Here is a 17,904-nt window from a genome sequence, read left to right as displayed (position 1 = left end):
CTTCCCGTGCATTGCTCTCCGTCAATAATAATCTCGGAAATAACTCGTCTCTCGCCTTTCGCCATGAGGTTATTAACACTGTTCCAGATTTTCCTGGGGTCGTTATAAATGGCTGCAAATTTATTTTCAAAGTATGCATTACGCGCGTTTTTAATATCTGAATTTAATTTGTTCCGCACTTTTTTAAACTGAGTAAAAACATCATGATTTCTAGTTTTTATAAACGAAGCAAACAGTTTATTTTTTTCTTTGATTCTCTTAAGGATACTGCGGTCAATCCATGGTTTCCTTATTTTTTTGTTTCTCTTTAACTCTACATTTGGAAATGCTAAGTTATAATTGTAACGAATTTTGTCTGCGAACATGTTGTAAGCATCTTCAGGATTGGTTGCAAGCAAGACTGGGTCCCATTCGGTCACGGCCATTAATCTCTGAAATATCGTAATATTATTATCATTTATTAATCTTTGCATAGTGGGTGTATTTGTTGCAGTTTGTTTGTATCGACTTGAAAATGGTGTGAAAAAAAGGAAGATTGGCATATGATCACTAACATCTGAAATTATTACACCTGCTTGCAAACTGCTTGTTTCGTAGTTCGTGAAACATAAATCAATCAATGTCTGAGATACCGCTGTCACTCGCGTCGCGATATCAATGACGTTTTCATACCCACAGGGAAGAAAGATGTCCAGCAGATTTTGTGAAGAAGAGTCTCGGGATAATAAATCGACATTAAAATCCCCAGTTACGATTACCGGCGTACGGAGAGATTCGCAGTATTGCAAAACATTTTCTAAGAATTCCAAAAACACAGTCAATGTACCAGAAGGGGGTCTGTACACAACCAAAAATATAGTGTTCAAACATTTGATCATGATAGATTCGTAGTGAGGATTAACAGTAGAAAATTCTCTGACAATAGTAAAATGTACATTTTCTTTGACGTAAATGGCTACGCCCCCTCCCCTCATATTGCTCCGACACATTGATGCACATCTGTACCCGGTAAAGTGCACAGTATCCCAATCATCTAAAAACCAAGTCTCAGTAAAAGCTAACAGATCGAAATTATGATTAAGCTCTTGAAGGAGCATATCAACAGAATCCTTTTTATTTTTTAGGCTTTGAGCATTCAAGTGAAACAAGGAAGCTGCTGTTTGTGACGTATCGCGTAACAGCGATTGAAAGAATCAGGATCAAGATAACTGTTTTGCACCGGACAACTAGACATTAGAAAGGTTTCTGCACTGTCTAAAACCGATAACGAGTTACGTGCTCATGTTATTTTTGCAAGATCCGCCAGCTCTCTTATTCTGATTATCCGATCCCGAGGGGATCGGATAATCAGAATACCCGCCTCCATACCCATTTGTTGTGGTTTACAGCAGATTCGCTGGACATCCACACTTTAGCAGGGCGGGATGGCGACCAAGTTTTTCTGGTCGTAAGTTATGACATCCTGATGACTTTTAGGCCACTGACTAGTTACTTTTTCCCGATAAGTCTTGTGTATTGCAATATTGGTGAGTAATATATGAATATGTTTCTGAGAAAGTTCATCCTCTGTATGTTGGTTATTAGTCTATTAGTAGGACGATGAATCAGCCAATGACACTAGCGATGCTCCCTACAGATCGCATTGATTGTGATTTCCATGTTGGTGCACCTAGCAGGTTCCTGCCATAAAGATTGCGACACCATTGCGGTATTTTAACAAAGATTAGAAGCAATATTACGATAGCACCGCATTTGTATTTTCAAGAAATAAATTTCTGCGCAATGCCTTTTAAAATAATTACACCCTATATTAGCAATCCTGAAGTTAAGGTCAAATGTGACTCTCTCTTTCAGGTTCTACAATGGGGATGCACCAATGCTCGTCGTGAAAGACGCGGATTTTATGACATATGTATTCGTAAAGAACTTCCAGAACTTCACGAACAGAGGAGAACGAATGAAAATCTTTCATGCCATATGCACCAAAACGTTGCCCGTGCCCTTCTACGCAGAGCAGTTGGATGTTTCAATTTGAACAGCTAAACACATCTCACTGCACATAATTCGACATTCTACTGTTCAAAGTTTCCAAAGACTACTTGTAGAAGTTGTATTTTTGGCGCCTGCCGTTAGTGCTGCAGTACTGAACACGTCAGTGTGTAAGTAGATAACATTTATAAAAACTGATTCGATATCAAAATTTCGCTAACTATAATCTCGTGACGTAGAATTGGTTCAGCCTGAACGGCCGCTTTCGAAAAGTGGTTGGTAAAGTGGTACAGGAACATTCAAGATTATTCTTGTTTCCGGGAAGATTTTATGTATACCGGGACAAGACGACCGGCATTATCTGAAAACAATTGTTTTTCCCCGGAATTCAACTGCAGCACTAATAAATTTAAATCAGTTGAGCAACACCCAATCTATGCCTCCAATTCATGTTCCGTGGTTGAAATATATGCGCCACACTAAACACTAAAAAAATTATAAGAGAAGTTTGCACGCTGCCTTCAAGTCTCCTGCAGACCATTTCAGTCTGTCCCGTAACACCAGCAGCAAGTTAAATGTGTCTGATTTTAAAACTTTTATCCCTGTTAATTGTTCGGAGCAGTACGGAGCCCCGGAAACATGTTTTCTTAGGTTGGGTTAGCCTTTAAGAATCTACAAACGCTTACTTTTAACTATACGCTTCCTGTGATGCCTGCCGCTAAAAATACATAACACCGATAGCTTAGGCTTAAACCCGCTGGCCCAATGTGAGATGGGAGATTCAGGAAAAGCGTACGTAAAATGAAATTACGTTGGATGGCACACTGGTTTCATATAGCGATATTGTCTAAGCTGGTACTTGTTCCGACGAAGGTCAACAGATAAACCTCGCCGAGCGATGGGACTCGTGTCGCCACCTGTCGGAACCGCGGTACAACGGGTACAAGCGCAGCTTTGGAAACGCGTCGCGGGGTGGCTCGCTATATCGCTTGTTGCAATGAGTGGTGCAGTTTTGACGACGGAAAGAAAAGAATTACTAATGCCAAAATGAAAGAACCCAAAAGCCGGAGAAGTGGTAACGTTAATGAACCTTTTAACTAGCGTCCCGCATGCCAGACCACACAGGCGAAACGGTGACCACCGAACGAGTTGAAAAAATTGGGCCCATCTCCCCGCGAGGGGGACTCGAGTAAATGCGTCGCATCGGGGGTGGGTGTATTGCGTTAACGTTTAGTGTTTGGGGAGTTGGTGGTAGTGAATGCGTTGTATCCGCAGCTTCTTGACGTAGTTTGAATGAGTCAAGGATATAAGGCGCGTTCGTAGCCTCCCGTTCTGTGTCGGTTTTGTGGCGCAGTGGGAAGAGCACCATGTACCTCGCGTTCCGCCCACAGGTAGTGAATGCGTTGTATCAGCAGCTTCTTGACGTAGTTTGAATGAGTCAAGGATATAAGGCGCGTTCGTAGCCTTTCATTCTGTGTCGGCTTTGTGGCGCAGTGGTTAGAGCACCATGTACCTCGCGTTCCGCCCACAGGTAGTGAATGCGTTGTATCAGCAGCTTCTTGACGTAGTTTGAATGAGTCAAGGATATAAGGCGCGTTCGTAGCCTTTCATTCTGTGTCGGCTTTGTGGCGCAGTGGTTAGAGCACCATGTACCTCGCGTTCCGCCCACAGGTAGTGAATGCGTTGTATCAGCAGCTTCTTGACGTAGTTTGAATGAGTCAAGGATATAAGGTGCGTTCGTAGCCTTCCATTCTGTGTCGGCTTTGTGGCGCAGTGGGTAGAGCACCATGTACCTTGCGTTCCGCCCGCAGGGTCGTGGGATCGAAACCAGGCGCCGATAAGTTATTTTTTTATATAGTGTAGGGGGAGGGGTGCAGACCTGTTGTTGAGAGCGAGGAGGGTAGCGTGATGTGGGAGAGGAGGAGTGGGGGAGAGGGCGCGCCTGCGCGCTGAGCTGTTGCGGATGGACGGCGGACGCTACATGTGAGTTAAAGGAATGCTCTGCATTTAAAATTTCGAGCAGGCGCTTGTCCCGCTTTACCCTCAGCTGCTCTTGGAGCTTCACCGCAAAGCTGGTGGGAACGCGCACGTTGTACATAGTTAAATGACCGAGTGCTCATTGCTCTTTGGAGCTAATGACGACACCACGTAGAAAACATGACCGAGCCTCAAAGCACAACCACGTAAAAAAAAACTTGTTCGAGTCTACAAGCATAAACGCGCATAAACTTAGCCGAACCAAGATAAAGCCATAGCTGGGGCCGCCAGCTTCGCTGCTTGCCCAGCCTTCGCGCCACCGGTGCGAAGGTGCCCCAATTGTTCTCAGACTGATTTTAGTAATTCTTTATGTCGTGCGCTTTTCTAACACTAACTCAAAAAACAGGCGTAGCTTTCACTAGGTCGCGCAAGAGTTCAACCATAGCGAAGCTGCAAGATTTCTTTCTACGTAAGCACCGAAGGACCCATTACCACGCATGCGTACAAATTTTAAGTTATTTATTTACACGTTCCGTCGTCGCTTTGCACTGTGGTAGTAGTAGTCATCGTCATATGCATCGATATCGTGATGTTCCTTATGCCAAGGATTACATGCGCGGTAGCGCTTGACGACAGCTGGGGCGCAGCGGCGTCGCCTACGTGCACTACGCATGCGCGGCGTTCCTGGAGTCGCGTCGAGGTTCTGTGAAGCAGGTGTTGCGCCAGATGTGGCGTTGTTGGCTGCTGGCAAACGCGAGGCGCTCCTCGGGGTTTTCGCCAGATTTTTTTTTCTTTTGCTAGAGTCACTGCGCGAGACGGTGACACTCGGCGGTGACCGCGAGGCACACGCTCACGAGCGCTCGGCATTTTCTTGGTATTTTAAACGCCTTACCCGCCACACATTACGGCCACCTAGCACAGCTCCGCTGTGAAAATCGGAGCAGCTTGCACTAGTGCAAGGCTGGGGGTCTGCTATATCGTTTCCGTGTGAATAATACTGAGAGCACCAGCCACGAACGGCATGGCAAGATGGAAGCCGGTTTTATTCCACGCAAAATCCCGATGATGATGATTCCTTGATTGTTGGCGGTGATGATGATGATGATGACATATCAAGGTCGACCTACGTTTTTTTCGGTTTTGTTGCGCAGCTTTGCTACGTTTTGCGATGTTCTTGGTAGGCCAGGCTAAGGGTTGAGGGGTGAGGCCGTGCTCAGCCGGATTTCACAAGGCCCTTCCGGTAGGTCCGCCACACTGACAGCGGATCCCAAGGGGGAAGAAGCCCCATCTACCTCCCCGCCCCCCTCCGCTTTCAGTGCGAAGCTGCGCCATTTTTTTTCTTTTAAATGCAGAGCATGTCACCCGGCGTTGTCGGCGTTGGCATGCCTCGGCGTCCGCAACAGCCGTTCCAGGTGCGCCCTCTCCCCCCACTCCTCCTCGCCTGCTCTCCGTTGCTCCTCGCGTGTTCTCTTGCGCTCGTCGGCGGTCGCAGTTGATAAGCGATGGAAGCAAGACCTTCAACTAGTACCTCGACGCAATCCAACATCAGCGCCGAAGCACCAGTTCAAGACGTCGTACCATCGTCTTCGTCGACGGCGGCAGAAGACAAGGCGGCGAGGCGGCGGGCTGCCGACGCCGAGCGCAAACGTCGTAAGCGCGCTGCCGACGCCAAACTTCGTGCACGCGAAACCGCGGCCAGGCGTCAACGTCGGCAAGCGGATCCCGAGCTGCGTGCACGAGAAGCAGCGGCCAGGCGTCAGCGTCGAGAAGCGGACCTTTCGAGTCGAGAGCAAGACACAGCTTCGAAACGTCAGCGTCGGGCCGCGGACCCGGCCGTACGGCAACGAGAGGCGGCGGCGAGCAAGCGTCGTCGTCTGGAGGCCGCCGCCGTCCCGGAACCCGCCGTCGCGGAAGCCGTCGGGCAACGTCAACGGGACTTTGGGGGTGCCGACGCGCTTCAACCCCACTATGCTCTGCATTTACACGTGTCCCTCGCGCGGGGGCATGCGACGGAGGATTTTTTGTTCCAATTGGCTGCACATGTTTTCTTTCCCTGCCGCTGGTAACCCCGTACCCCATGTGCTTTTGGGGTGCCCCAAAGGTTAGTTTGCACCCGCCGCGGTGGCTCAGTGGCTAAGGCGTTGCGCTGCTGAGCACGAGGTCGCGGGTTCGATTCCCGGCCGCGGCGGCTGCTTTTCTGATGGAGGCGAAAAGCAAAAACGCCCGTGTGTACGATATTTCGGCGCACGTTAAAGATCCCCAGGTGATCAAAATTAATCCGGAGCCCTCCACTACGGCGCGCCTCATCGCCTGCGTTGCGTCGGCGCGTTAACAATCAAATCAATCAAAGGTTAGTTTGCCGGTTTCACGGCAACAAAGCCCCGGATTTGGTTACCGGAATCTCCCTAACGACATTTTAGGGGCGAAGCACCTCAAGGGTTCGGGCTGTCGGCGTCTCCTGCCGTCTCATGTTGCTACGGTACTAAAACACCTGGACACTCGTTTTCCAACACCTCACGTTAAAACGTCTCATATCCACGGGCAAAAACGCGTACTAAAAGAACACACCAGGACACTCGTTTTCCAACGCCTCGCGCTACTTCTCAGCATACATCTTAGCTTGCTGCGGCGTGTGACACAAACGCAACTTACAATCACTCTGTCTCTCATTTATATGCTTGAATTCCGGTTTCAACGCAAAGAACGACGCCACCTCCTCTGCTAGCACGCAATTGCTCCGCCCACTGGCGCTTCTACGGCGCCCAATCAGCGCGCGCCGTGTGGCAAGAGAGAGGCTTTGTATACACCTATGCACTGCATGCTTCGGTTTCAGGTTTCAGGTTAGTGGAGATGGCATGAGTTTTTTTGTTGAGGGTTCGACATTTTTTGGTTGGACGGACGGGCAAAGCGCGGCCTAAACACTCCGCGGTTAAAAACATTTGTTGCTCATCCCCATCATATATATTGATGGCGCCAGTGCCTGTATCAAAACAATGATTCAAGGTTTTATGAAGTATTGATCCAAAGAATGGGTTAATCTAGGGATCACTATAACGACGGAAAATAATCCGGTAGCACTGAAAGATAAGCTAACATGCAAATCATTGAACCCTTCATTGTACCCATTTACAGGTACTACTGCACACTGACCAAGAACACAGCTTTCAGAGCATGGGTGTGCTGCACACCAAAGGGGAACAGTGGAAACGAATTCGTGGTTGCATCTCCCAAGCTTTCACGGATAACAAGCTCAAACAGGTACATGTTGTCTTGTCAAGTCATCCAACCAAATTCAAAAACCGTTGTCGGTACAGTGTACCAGATGGAAGGATAGAGATGCGGAATGGTACCCACGCTGGTACTTTGCAAAAAGTGTACGAATAGTGAAAGCGGCTAACTGCGGTGTCATGGGTGCAAATAATTCTGTGAGACGTGCGTTAGTAACGAGAACTTTTCTTCCACATGGTTTGTTGAGAAAAGCTTTTGCTAAAGTCTTCTGCTGTTTGTGCTTCCCGCGCTTTTTGACTTTCCCGCTTTGTTGCGCCCCTGTAACTATTCCTTAACTGCTATTTTAACTGTCCCCTAATAAAAATACTGGAGATAGACGAACCCTTTTATTACAATCCCGCTACTCGCCCATGCCAACGACGGCTAAAGCAAATGCTGGTGTGTGGTCATATATGAAAACTACAAAACAAATTAAGTCAAAACGTCTCGGACATAACGAGTGTTCAAGAATGTGCACATGACGCTTGCACGCAGATGGCCCCACAAATAGCACAGTCGACTGACAGTTTATGAAAACTACGAAACAAATTAAGTCAAAACGTCTCGGACATAACGAGTGTTCAAGAATGTGCGCATGACGCTTGCACGCAGATGGCCCCACAAATAGCACAGTCGACTGACACTTTCATGAAAGTATTGGCAGAGACGGCGGACGCTGGCGATGAGTACCCGGTGTTCGGACTGTTTCAAGGCCTTGCAATGGACTACATGTGCCACGCCGGATTCGGCTTCGACTGCTGTTTCCGGCGGGACCTGAAGCATCCTTTCCTAGAAGGTGGTCGCCGCGTCTTGCACGGCTTTATGAATGGATTCTTCCACATGTTCGCTCGTAAGTTGACAAGAGCGGGAAGCTGATTCACCAAGCACACACTACACTCCCATTGCGGCGGGCATCCTGGTACGCTGGAAGTTCAGAAAATGTATAGTCGCAAAGCCTTGTCAAACCGAGCCCAGGTTCTCACTTTCTTTCCGCGTGGAGACATATCTTTATTGTTAATGATCGCGGCATGACAACGATGGCCGTTACTGAAATCAGCGAGGTTGCAAGAACAAGCCTCATAGCTTGACAAGACGGCAATTTCAAACCTACCGACATTCGAGCATTTGAGTCATTTGCTGACTAGTCGATATCCGTTTCTACTCATTACCGTTAAACTTGTGACTAGCGTAACTGTCCAAGGAGATTGCAATTGTTCTTGTTCTTCCTAGAACAAAACGACTGTGTTAGCTTTACTGGCACAATCAAATGTCTCGCCATAAAATTATCATTGATCTGTCAGTGTTTACATTCTTCTATCTTCTCAAAGTATTTAGGGCATGCCTTAAGCGTATTCATATAACGAGCGGCTTGCGCTCCTAGCAGTTAAAATAGCATGGAGTAACTGCCTGCCTTACTCAATAAAGCAATTTATTCATCTAGAAATTTAGTCTTCCGTAGGTACCCAATTCACAGATATTTTGTTCATTCGTTTAGTTGTTTGTTTCTGCACTTTTGCTTGTTTATCCTTATGTCGCGTCGTTTATTAAAGGTTATTCAGTATTCACTTCAAATCTCTTATTTTCTGTTCATACACTAATTTTAACCTGCACCGAGTGACGAATACACTGACTTTGGCATTCACAATATTTTATGTTTTTTCACTCATTTGTACATATCTTAGTACATCGAGCGAAGCGTCATGCTCTTCCAACAGTTGGCTTTGTCGGTGCGATTAAGAATTTAAAGTCAAAGTCATTTTTTTCGTCACTCGCTCGCAGACAGCACGACGACTTTGGGCCCCGTCGTAGCACCAATCTTATGGCTAAACGAAAAACTGGGATCCTTTACGTATGACATATTTAACAAGGGGACCACCAACATCGTTGACCTGAGACTGCGCACCCCCGAGGTAAATACAACCCTTTTGTTCTTCAAATAGTCTTAAAAGTAGGGGGGCAACGTTCATGAGAACAACCAGAGGATGTATCACGTATTGAAGGTTTACGTTAAATAACTGATAGCCTTTATGGTACCAGTGATCCTATTGTGTCTACCTTGCAGAACTGCGGAGAGTAACATCGCAAAGCTTCATATTTGAAAGCCGTCCATAGAATCCATCTTTGAAAATGACCTATGTGGGCTATAGAGGACAGGTATCGTCCGCAAATATAGCGAATGGTGCACAGAGGATCGCCTATAGAACATAGGCTTACTTGCATAACAGACCCAAGCTTTACGCATCAATCGAGTAAGATTTGAGTGCGTTTATCCCCGATAGTTAACTTTTAATGCATAAGCATCTTGCTGCGCCAACATTATAGCACAAATTCCCTTGCAAAACCTGTCTTTGATTCATTCAGCACAATTGTGCACAATTGTCCTGAATGTATCAAAACCAGGTTTGAAGAATGGTTGCGCTCTGTCCTAAGCTACTGTGTGCGACGCCACCCAGCACGTCCAGTTTACACTGTATTTGCGCAATCTTGAGATAGAAGCGATCGTTTTTTTCTCAGCTTACCATTTCATTCTACTTGCGCAGACAAATATACCCGATCTTCTGCAGACAATGCTCGACGCGCGTGGCAAGGAAACCGACTCACAGGAAGGTATGTACGTTGAGTTTCCTGCAATTCGTCTGTAATTTATTTTGCGAAAACAAATGGTCTGCAATAAAAATAAAGTTTTTGGCACAAAACTTCAAGCACTTTCAGGCGCAATAAATGGAGTCGCAACTTCGTAAGACGCCATTGCTGCTAGCCGAGGTGCGATGCTCGCGCTTTTCTCCTCTTTCAGGCTTTAAAAATAAATAAAGACTGTCTACGTATTTGTTCAAGAACCCATGCCGCCTGCAGGTTTTTTCTTCTGTCTGCTACTCCATCTGTCCCCTCCTCTTCCTCCGCCTCCTTCTGTGTGCCCTAAAATTGCCCAAAGCTGCAGCAACGTCTACCCATTCACCTGCTGCGTGGTTCACCGTATCTCTCTCTCTCTCTCTCTCTCTCTCTCTCTCTCTCTCTCTCTCTCTCTCTCTCTCTCTCTCTCTCTGCGTGTATCTCTGTCTCTCTCGCTCTATCTATCTATCTATCTATCTATCTATCTATCTATCTATCTATCTATCTATCTATCTATCTATCTATCTATCTATCTATCTATCTATATCTATCTATCTATCTATCTATCTATGTCTATATATATATATATATAAGAGAAGAAAAACTTCGAACAAGGTAAAAGCACGATTGTGGCCTACGTTTCAGCAAAGAGAACTTGCTTTCCTCAGGGCCCTGAGGAAAGCAAGTTCTCTTTGCTGAAACGTAGGCCACAATCGTGCTTTTACCTTGTTCCAAGTTTTTCTTCTCTTGTGTTCTCTACCATCTTCAAAGTTCTACTACTCCCTGGATTTTATATATATATATATATATATATATATATATATATATATATATATATATATATATATATATCACGCACACGCACACACACGCGATCACACACACACACATTACGGTATATTACAGCAGCGCACCTAATGAACACAAACACCCATGCACCCTACCACACACACACACACACACACACACACACACACACACACACACACACACACACACACACACACACACACACACACACACACACACACATATTACGGTAGATTACAGCAGCGCACCTAATGAACACACGCGCATGCACGCACCCACACACACACCGAGAGACGTTATGGTAGTTTACAGCAGCACACCTAATGAACTGTTCTACAACTCAGGCGGGCTCACTATATTCAGATTGTATTTTTTTACAAGCGTTTATTGCAAAGCGTCAAACTAACCACTTCCGCTCAGAACCGCGAGCGTTCTATTTTGTCTCCGCTGTTCTCACGTGACTGCAGCTTCGATAAATCGGCCCTATCGTAAACGTAGTATACGCTTCAACCAATACAAAAGCTTACGGAGTCTATCTTAAAACTTTCGCACGTCCCATCCATCATTTGCGCGTGACTTTGGTGCCTTGCGCATCCTCTGTGGCGATCAAAATCCCGATATCACGCAGGCACAAGTGACGGAAAGCCTGCAAGAGCCATGAGCCTACAAGAAATCGGTATCAACTCTACCGCCCTAATTATAGCTGGGTAAGCGCACACTTTCGCCCTAGGGCTTCCTCGAAAATAAATTCAGGGGTATACTGATATGCCTTCATTTTCAGACCACTATGTGAGCCTTGCTGAAGAACTTGAACACACTTTCACCATATTTGTGCATGGTGCTCCACACTATATTTGTGCTAGGCCCTCCTAATGAGCGATCAAGAGATGGTTATTGCTTCGAATATCGCTTGCGCGAAACCATCGCAATGCCCTATTACTATAAGTGCCAGCACAAAAGAGCTATTCTAACGCCTGAAACTGGCAGCCATCCTTCGAGTGCCTCCTGTTCCCTGTTTAACCCCAATTTTTTAGATTTCTCTCTGGTTGAATGTCTTACATGAAGCCATACTCGAAGGACTTAGAGAAATCTAGTGCGGTGTCTCGCAATACAACTATCTACGGGCATTTCTTAGCGACCGCACCGCCACACCTGGCATCGAATCACTTCGCTGCGACTGGTTTCACACATCTCCCAAATGTTCATCACAAGGCACAGTAATCTCACCTCACCCTTTCAAAATCGCTTCGCTCAATCTCCTACCTCTCCTTCAAGTCATTCATAATCTCCGCCATGCCCTATGCGCTGACGCCGTGACTCTCTGCACCACCACCGGATCTCCTGGCACACAACAAGATACCCTCCAACAAGCCTTCCACTCCATCCTCGCATATCTACCACCTCGAGGCCTTACGTGTGCCCCCAGCCAGTTAGCACTCCTTATCCTCCGCTCCCGCACCCATGGGTCACCTCCAGCTCCCATAGCCGACACGCGCACCAACAATCGATTCTGCACCCATTCCTAAAGTACACACCCTTCGTATACTCGGTGGCCAATTCCATCAACATGGCTCTGGCGCCGCAGTCCTTCCCCAGCTTCAAGCCAGTGTCACCCAACTCCCTCATCTCATCAAACGCATCACCAAATCCAAGGCCTCAAAGAAGATTATACAATACGACTAATTTAAGCACTTTTAATCAGTCGCATCATATATTCCACCCCATACATCACCCTCAAGTCCGATGAAGGGGAGAAAGTCGACATACTAATTCGAAAAGCTTGCAAAATATGACTTGGCTTCCCCGTTCAAACATCTGCTTCCCGTTTCCTTCAACTCGGAATTCATAGCACCCTGGAAGAACTCCTGGATGCTCAGCGCAACAGCCAACTTACCCGAGTCCTCCTTGCCACCACTACTAGTCGGCACGTCCATTAGACCCTCGGTTATCCGATCCCACCTGTTTTACAAGCCCTTCAACGCATTCCGTCTTCAATCAGGTCTCACCATACTATGTGGAAAATTCCTAACATTGTGCACCTAGCAAACATCTTCGATCAAAATTTCCCTTTCCCCCCAGTTCTCGCTATAACGGTGCCACCTCCTACCCCTCACACCAGGCTCATGCTATGGCGGTTGCCAACTCGGAAGGCGCACTTCTCACCTCCCTTATGACTCTCTGAAAGTCAACCACCACTGCTGAGAAAATTATCGTAGCCCTCGCAGCTAACTGCTGGTCAAGAATACATTAGAGTCATTACAAATTCCCAGCAAGCCTGCCGTAACAATCTATGTGGGCGTATCTAACCTCCCACTTAACGTATACTCGCATCAATCAACCCCCTCCACCCCCTGTACATTTAGTGGACCCCTGGCCACTCGTCCCTCGAGGAAGATGAGACACCTCACCGTCCACACCTAGCTGTTCCATCCCGCTACCACGACATCGTCCACCCTTATGCAACCTTCGCCTCACCCTGCCTAAACCCCACCCTCAACTATCCAAGGAGGGAGCATTCATTTGACGTCTGCGGCTGGCGACTTTGGTCCCATAGACATCCGTTGAGTTCTAGCTCCTCCTTAGCGGTACAAGACACTCTACCACCCTTGTGTTAGAAGTGCCCTGCGCCGCTTCATCTCCCGCCCTGGATGTACTCCCCCTGGCTAATTGTCACCACAATGCCGGGCATCAGCAGTAAATCAAGGTTGCCAATTCCAGCCCTAAAGTACTTCACTCTAGCGCACATGTGTAATTGCTACCCTAACCACAAGCACGTCTGCACTGATGCATCGGTGACGGCCACATCATTTGCTGTCGGAATCTGTGTCCCATCGACGCGGACCACAACTGCGGCCAGGTTACGCCACAAAACAACGTCGACGACCTGAGAACTTGCTGTCTTGCGCTCCGCTTTGCAGTACATTCTTTGGCAAGAAGCTTCTGTGTGGGTGATTTTCACAGATTCGCGGGCGGCGCTTCAACAACTAGTATAATTTCCGCACGAACAACTGGCCCCCTAAATACACACCCTGCATACACAGGCTGCCAGCTTTATTCATGAGGTAGTGTTACAGTGGCTACCTGGACATTGTGAGGTGAATGGGAATGTTGTGGCCAATGAAACAGCTTTCTCGACCCACACCCAATCTAATGTCATCATCCCAAATTCCTTTCTCTCGACGTGACGCCGCCACACTCGCGTGCTCCGTGGCGCGGCAGATACAACTCTCAATATGGACGGACGGAACAAAAAATTATCAGCCATTGAACAGAATTGATCCCGCCTGCACATTCCAATGCCGTGCGGCCTGGGAAAGCGCGACGAAGCAGTTGTTCACCGAATTCGCCTCAACGTCGTTTTTACCAGCCACTACTTGCACAAGACGCACCGAGTTGCCTCCCCTCACTGTCACGCTTGCAGTGTTCGTGAGGACATAGAACATGTACGTGTGTGTGTCCCCGTTATGACACCCCGCGGCTAACCGTGAGACAACTTTGGGACTGCGTGCTGATGCTCCACTGAATCTTTACGCCGCCATTGGTCCATGGCACTCAACTGCCGCGGCAACACGGAGTACACGGGCCTTGGTGTCATTTCTCCTTGACTCCGGTCTGAACGAAACCCTGGGAACGTTTGCCTTAACTTTACAGCTCTGAGTATTCTGTGTGCGTGTTCCTGCGTCTGTCAGTTTCTGTGTGGTCATTTGCGTTTGTATTGTCTGTATGAGTTTTTGTGTCTTCGCTTCCTTTCACTTTCGCCCCTCTCATGTTCATGTGGAGTAGCAAGCCAAGCTCGCTGCCAGGCTGACTTCTTTTCATCATTAAAGGCATTCCTCCTCCTCCTCACGTCGTTTTAGTAGTTTTAACGCCTCGCAGTTTTTAAGGACCTATTAGTCGAAATTAAGAGGGAGAAATGGGCGTGGGTAGGGCATGTAATGCAAAGGCAAGATACCTCTTGGTCATTAAGGGTAACAGAGTGGATTCCGAGAGAAGGCAAGCGGGACAGGGGGTGGAAGAAAGTTATATGGGCAGATGAGATCACGAAGTTTGCAGGGATAAATTGGTCACAGTTAGCACAGTACCGGGATAATTGAAGATCTATGGGAAAGGTCTTTGCCCTGCAGTAGGCATAGATAGGCTGATGATGATGAAACAGGTTTTAAATACCGATTACAACGCACCCATCCTCCACTCCATTTTTCCTACCCAATGCCCCCTCACCTGTCACCTCTGCTCTATCAATACTACCTACCCCGTGATGTAGGCCTGTCAAAACACCCCATCTCTTACCTTCAACCACAACCCTTCCTCCGATTAGTGGGAGGGTCTGCTGACCAGCTGCTATAACGCTGACCATAACGCTGCTGTAACGCTTTCTGGTCACCCGTGTCAGGGCTACAGCCAAGGCCCAAGAGCACCTCGACTGAGGCGAATCCCCCCCTTCCCCCCTGAGGGACGGCACAACCACCACCGTTTGCTCGATTACACATTTATTCTCGCTCTCTCCCTTTACTCTCTCCCTCTCCGGTGCTGGTGAAACGCAGTGTCGTAGACCACGCAGCATTAAAAGCGGCATGCGGAAAAAACATCGGCGCCTTGTGGTTATTGATAGGATAATGTAATGCGCTTTGGCAGCAATGCAAGCTAAGTCGACATTCAGGTTTAGGTTCTGCGAAGAACCGGGAGGAGGTTGCTATATTCCAATTAGAAGCGGAGTTACACCCCCTAAGTGCGAAGATGTTAACTTGGTACGGCATAACATAGCATCCCCTAATTCCGTTCAAACGCGGAGCCAAAAGGTTTTGGTAATTGAAGTTCTATCCGAACCCTAAATAACAAATTGCCCTCATTATTCCTTTTGTATCAGGTGAGCCGCGCAAGCACATGGTGAAGCTATAAGCGCGTGCTTAGATCCTTAATTTCTCACCGGTAGGGGCTCGGAAAAATACACATTGTCCCCAATGACAACTCTGTCTTGTTTTGAGCCCCGCAAGCCCACACCCTACTTCGATCCTTTTAAGTGCGATGCACTTCTTAAGCGACCCTGAACCTGCGTCCACCGGCCATGTCCGCATAGCATACCCACGTGGGGGATTGGCCAGGAATCTCCTCGTCTTCCTTGGCAACGGGGGGAGATAGGCGCGCGCTGCCTGGCCGCTGACATGGCCCATACCCACGTGGGGGATTGGCCAGGAATCGGGCGTGAGAAGTGCTAATGCACCCGCTTAAAGGAGTACTGACACGAAATTTCAAAGCTGAGATCCGCTCTAGCAATCAAGTACAACGACAACACAAATAGGTGTCTGTGAATAAATGCATCTTTCTTTCTTTGTAGTTGTGTGTGTGTGTGTGATCTCTCTTTCGCGAACATTACCGAACCGCGCAAATTCAACTCGTGCATTCGCACTTTCACATTCTTCCCCTCGGGGAAATGCGGGGAATTTTTTTTCCTCACAAGTATGGTCTCAGAAAAAACACATGTTGTACAGAACGCTCTTTTTTCTGTCACAGGTTTGAAACCACGTCGACAGCTCTCAGCTCCCTTACATACGTACTTGCAAAGTATCAAGAGATTCAAGAGATGGTCAGGAGCGAGGTTGCTTCTGTGTTTGAAGAATACGTGAGTATTGGGCGTATCTTGTTTGTACAAAAGTTTTTTAATGCATGCATTGTGACACTGAGTTTTTTCACAAAAAACTAGTTGATGTTTACACAATTCAAACAGGTCTTCGCACTGCATCTCCTACCCACGCTAACATTCTGAGCTGGGTCGTGCATAATCCGCGCCATAAACATGGCTGCTTTCTGCCTCTAATGCCAAAATACGTGACCACCACCGCATGTTCAGTGTGCTACAAAGGCCATATTTCTATCGTTTAGCTGCCGTGAACCACAGAAGGAAACGAATGTTGTACTCGAAGTTCGAAAATTCCCGATTTCTTTAAAAAAGACTGGAATAAGGCTGTACTTGTCTCGCCATAACGAATAGCCTGACAAGCGTTGTAAAACATTGTGCGCTCGTACACGGAATGGATCGTTAGCTCATCTTGAAACACATGTATATTACTGATGAGCGAAGGTGCAACGAAGGTTCATTTGGCCTTGGGGCTCTAGTGCATTAAGCAGCAAGTCACTACCAACAAGCTAGAAATTGTGAAGTTTTGACATACTCAATGAAAAATCAGAAGCCGCTCCGTCCAACAACGATGGCGGTTGAAACGTGAAGATCTGTCGCGCGCGAAAATCACATGTCGACGTGCCGAAGTCAAAGCGGCTGCAATCAAAGTCCAAGCGGCAACGATCAAAGTGAAACTTCCCGCGAGTCAAAGTCCAAACAGAGACCACTGCAAACGAATCCCTCACGCGAAAGCTGACCGCCCACCACCACCCATCGTCGTCGCTAGACCATCGTCGCCCATTTCAACTCCAAAATCCAAAGCTAATGCCCGTGCAACAAACCGAAAGGAAACGCTGAGTGTCCTGAATGCGATGATGGCGCAATCGAGTGGGTGGTGGTGGTGATGGTACCAGTGAAATGGCGCGTACTTACTCAGGAGGATTGGCCAGGAAATGGCCGCCTTACCGAAAGAAATTATGTAATTTTTGCAGGGAAAGAAAAATATTTGAATAATATAATGAATTAGCAGTAGATGACTAGAGAAATAAAGGTAAGGAGATTAGAGAAAGAAATAAAAAAGGTCAAAACGAACACAATTGCATGACAATTGGGAGTAAGAAACACGAAGAAAGAAAGTGGTACAGACGAAGCAGTGAGCTAGGCGCGCATATACTTGTCAGGGGAGGAGGAGAAGGAAAACTTTTATTTATATCAAATAAGAGCGCTGTGATTGGAGTCCTCAGTCCAGGACCTCAGAAGATCTTGCTGCCGCCTTTGCCCCCTCGATGAGCCGAAGCTGACGGTCAGGATCTGAGCTGGCCACCTCTCGCTCCCAGTGGTCTATGTTCTTATTATGTTGACAAGCCCAGACCATGTGATATAAGCTTGAGAGCTCTCCACAGTGAGGTCAAGTGGATGTATACATTGTGGGGAATATAGCGTGGAGCCTGGTAGGGTGCGGAAAAGTATTTGTCTGTAGCTGCCTAAGTGAGGTTTCTTGCTCTTTTGTGAGGGATTTATGGACTGGCGGTTATTTCTGTCGGGAAAGCCTATAATGTTGAGTGATCTCTCTGTACGTGACTAACGGCTGGTTAACCCTCTGCTGGTCTTCTTGTGGAGCCCGGCCGGCGGCT

General features: G+C 47.3%; 1 protein-coding gene across 6 annotated transcripts in view; it reads left to right on the top strand.

Moving 5' to 3' along the window:
* The window catches only part of LOC144137852 (cytochrome P450 3A8-like), a 54,353-nt gene that overhangs the window by 20,105 nt on the left and 16,344 nt on the right, over positions 1–17,904 (top strand). For 4 of the 6 annotated variants that reach the window (XR_013315748.1, XR_013315747.1, XM_077669863.1 and 1 more), the window contains exons 4-10: positions 1,855–1,952; positions 7,100–7,224; positions 7,846–8,083; positions 9,013–9,143; positions 9,774–9,840; positions 11,282–11,360; positions 16,165–16,273. Coding sequence is in view for 4 of the 6 variants with exons in the window: in XM_077669863.1 (XP_077525989.1) it covers positions 1,855–1,952; positions 7,100–7,224; positions 7,846–8,083; positions 9,013–9,143; positions 9,774–9,840; positions 11,282–11,360; positions 16,165–16,273 (847 nt within the window). In the remaining 2 variants the exon portion in view is untranslated. Of the gene's footprint in view, positions 1–1,854; positions 1,953–7,098; positions 7,225–7,845; positions 8,084–9,012; positions 9,144–9,773; positions 9,841–11,281; positions 11,361–16,164; positions 16,274–17,904 lie in introns of all 6 variants that reach the window. The other 2 variants (XM_077669865.1, XM_077669864.1) reach the window with 2 other exon arrangements.

Source organism: Haemaphysalis longicornis, unplaced genomic scaffold, assembly GCF_048455015.1.
Source record: "Haemaphysalis longicornis isolate Haplotype H1 unplaced genomic scaffold, Haemaphysalis longicornis Haplotype H1 scaffold_5, whole genome shotgun sequence".
In the NCBI taxonomy this organism is placed as follows: Eukaryota; Metazoa; Arthropoda; class Arachnida; order Ixodida; family Ixodidae; genus Haemaphysalis; species Haemaphysalis longicornis.
This window is presented reverse-complemented; position numbering and strand designations above follow the sequence as displayed.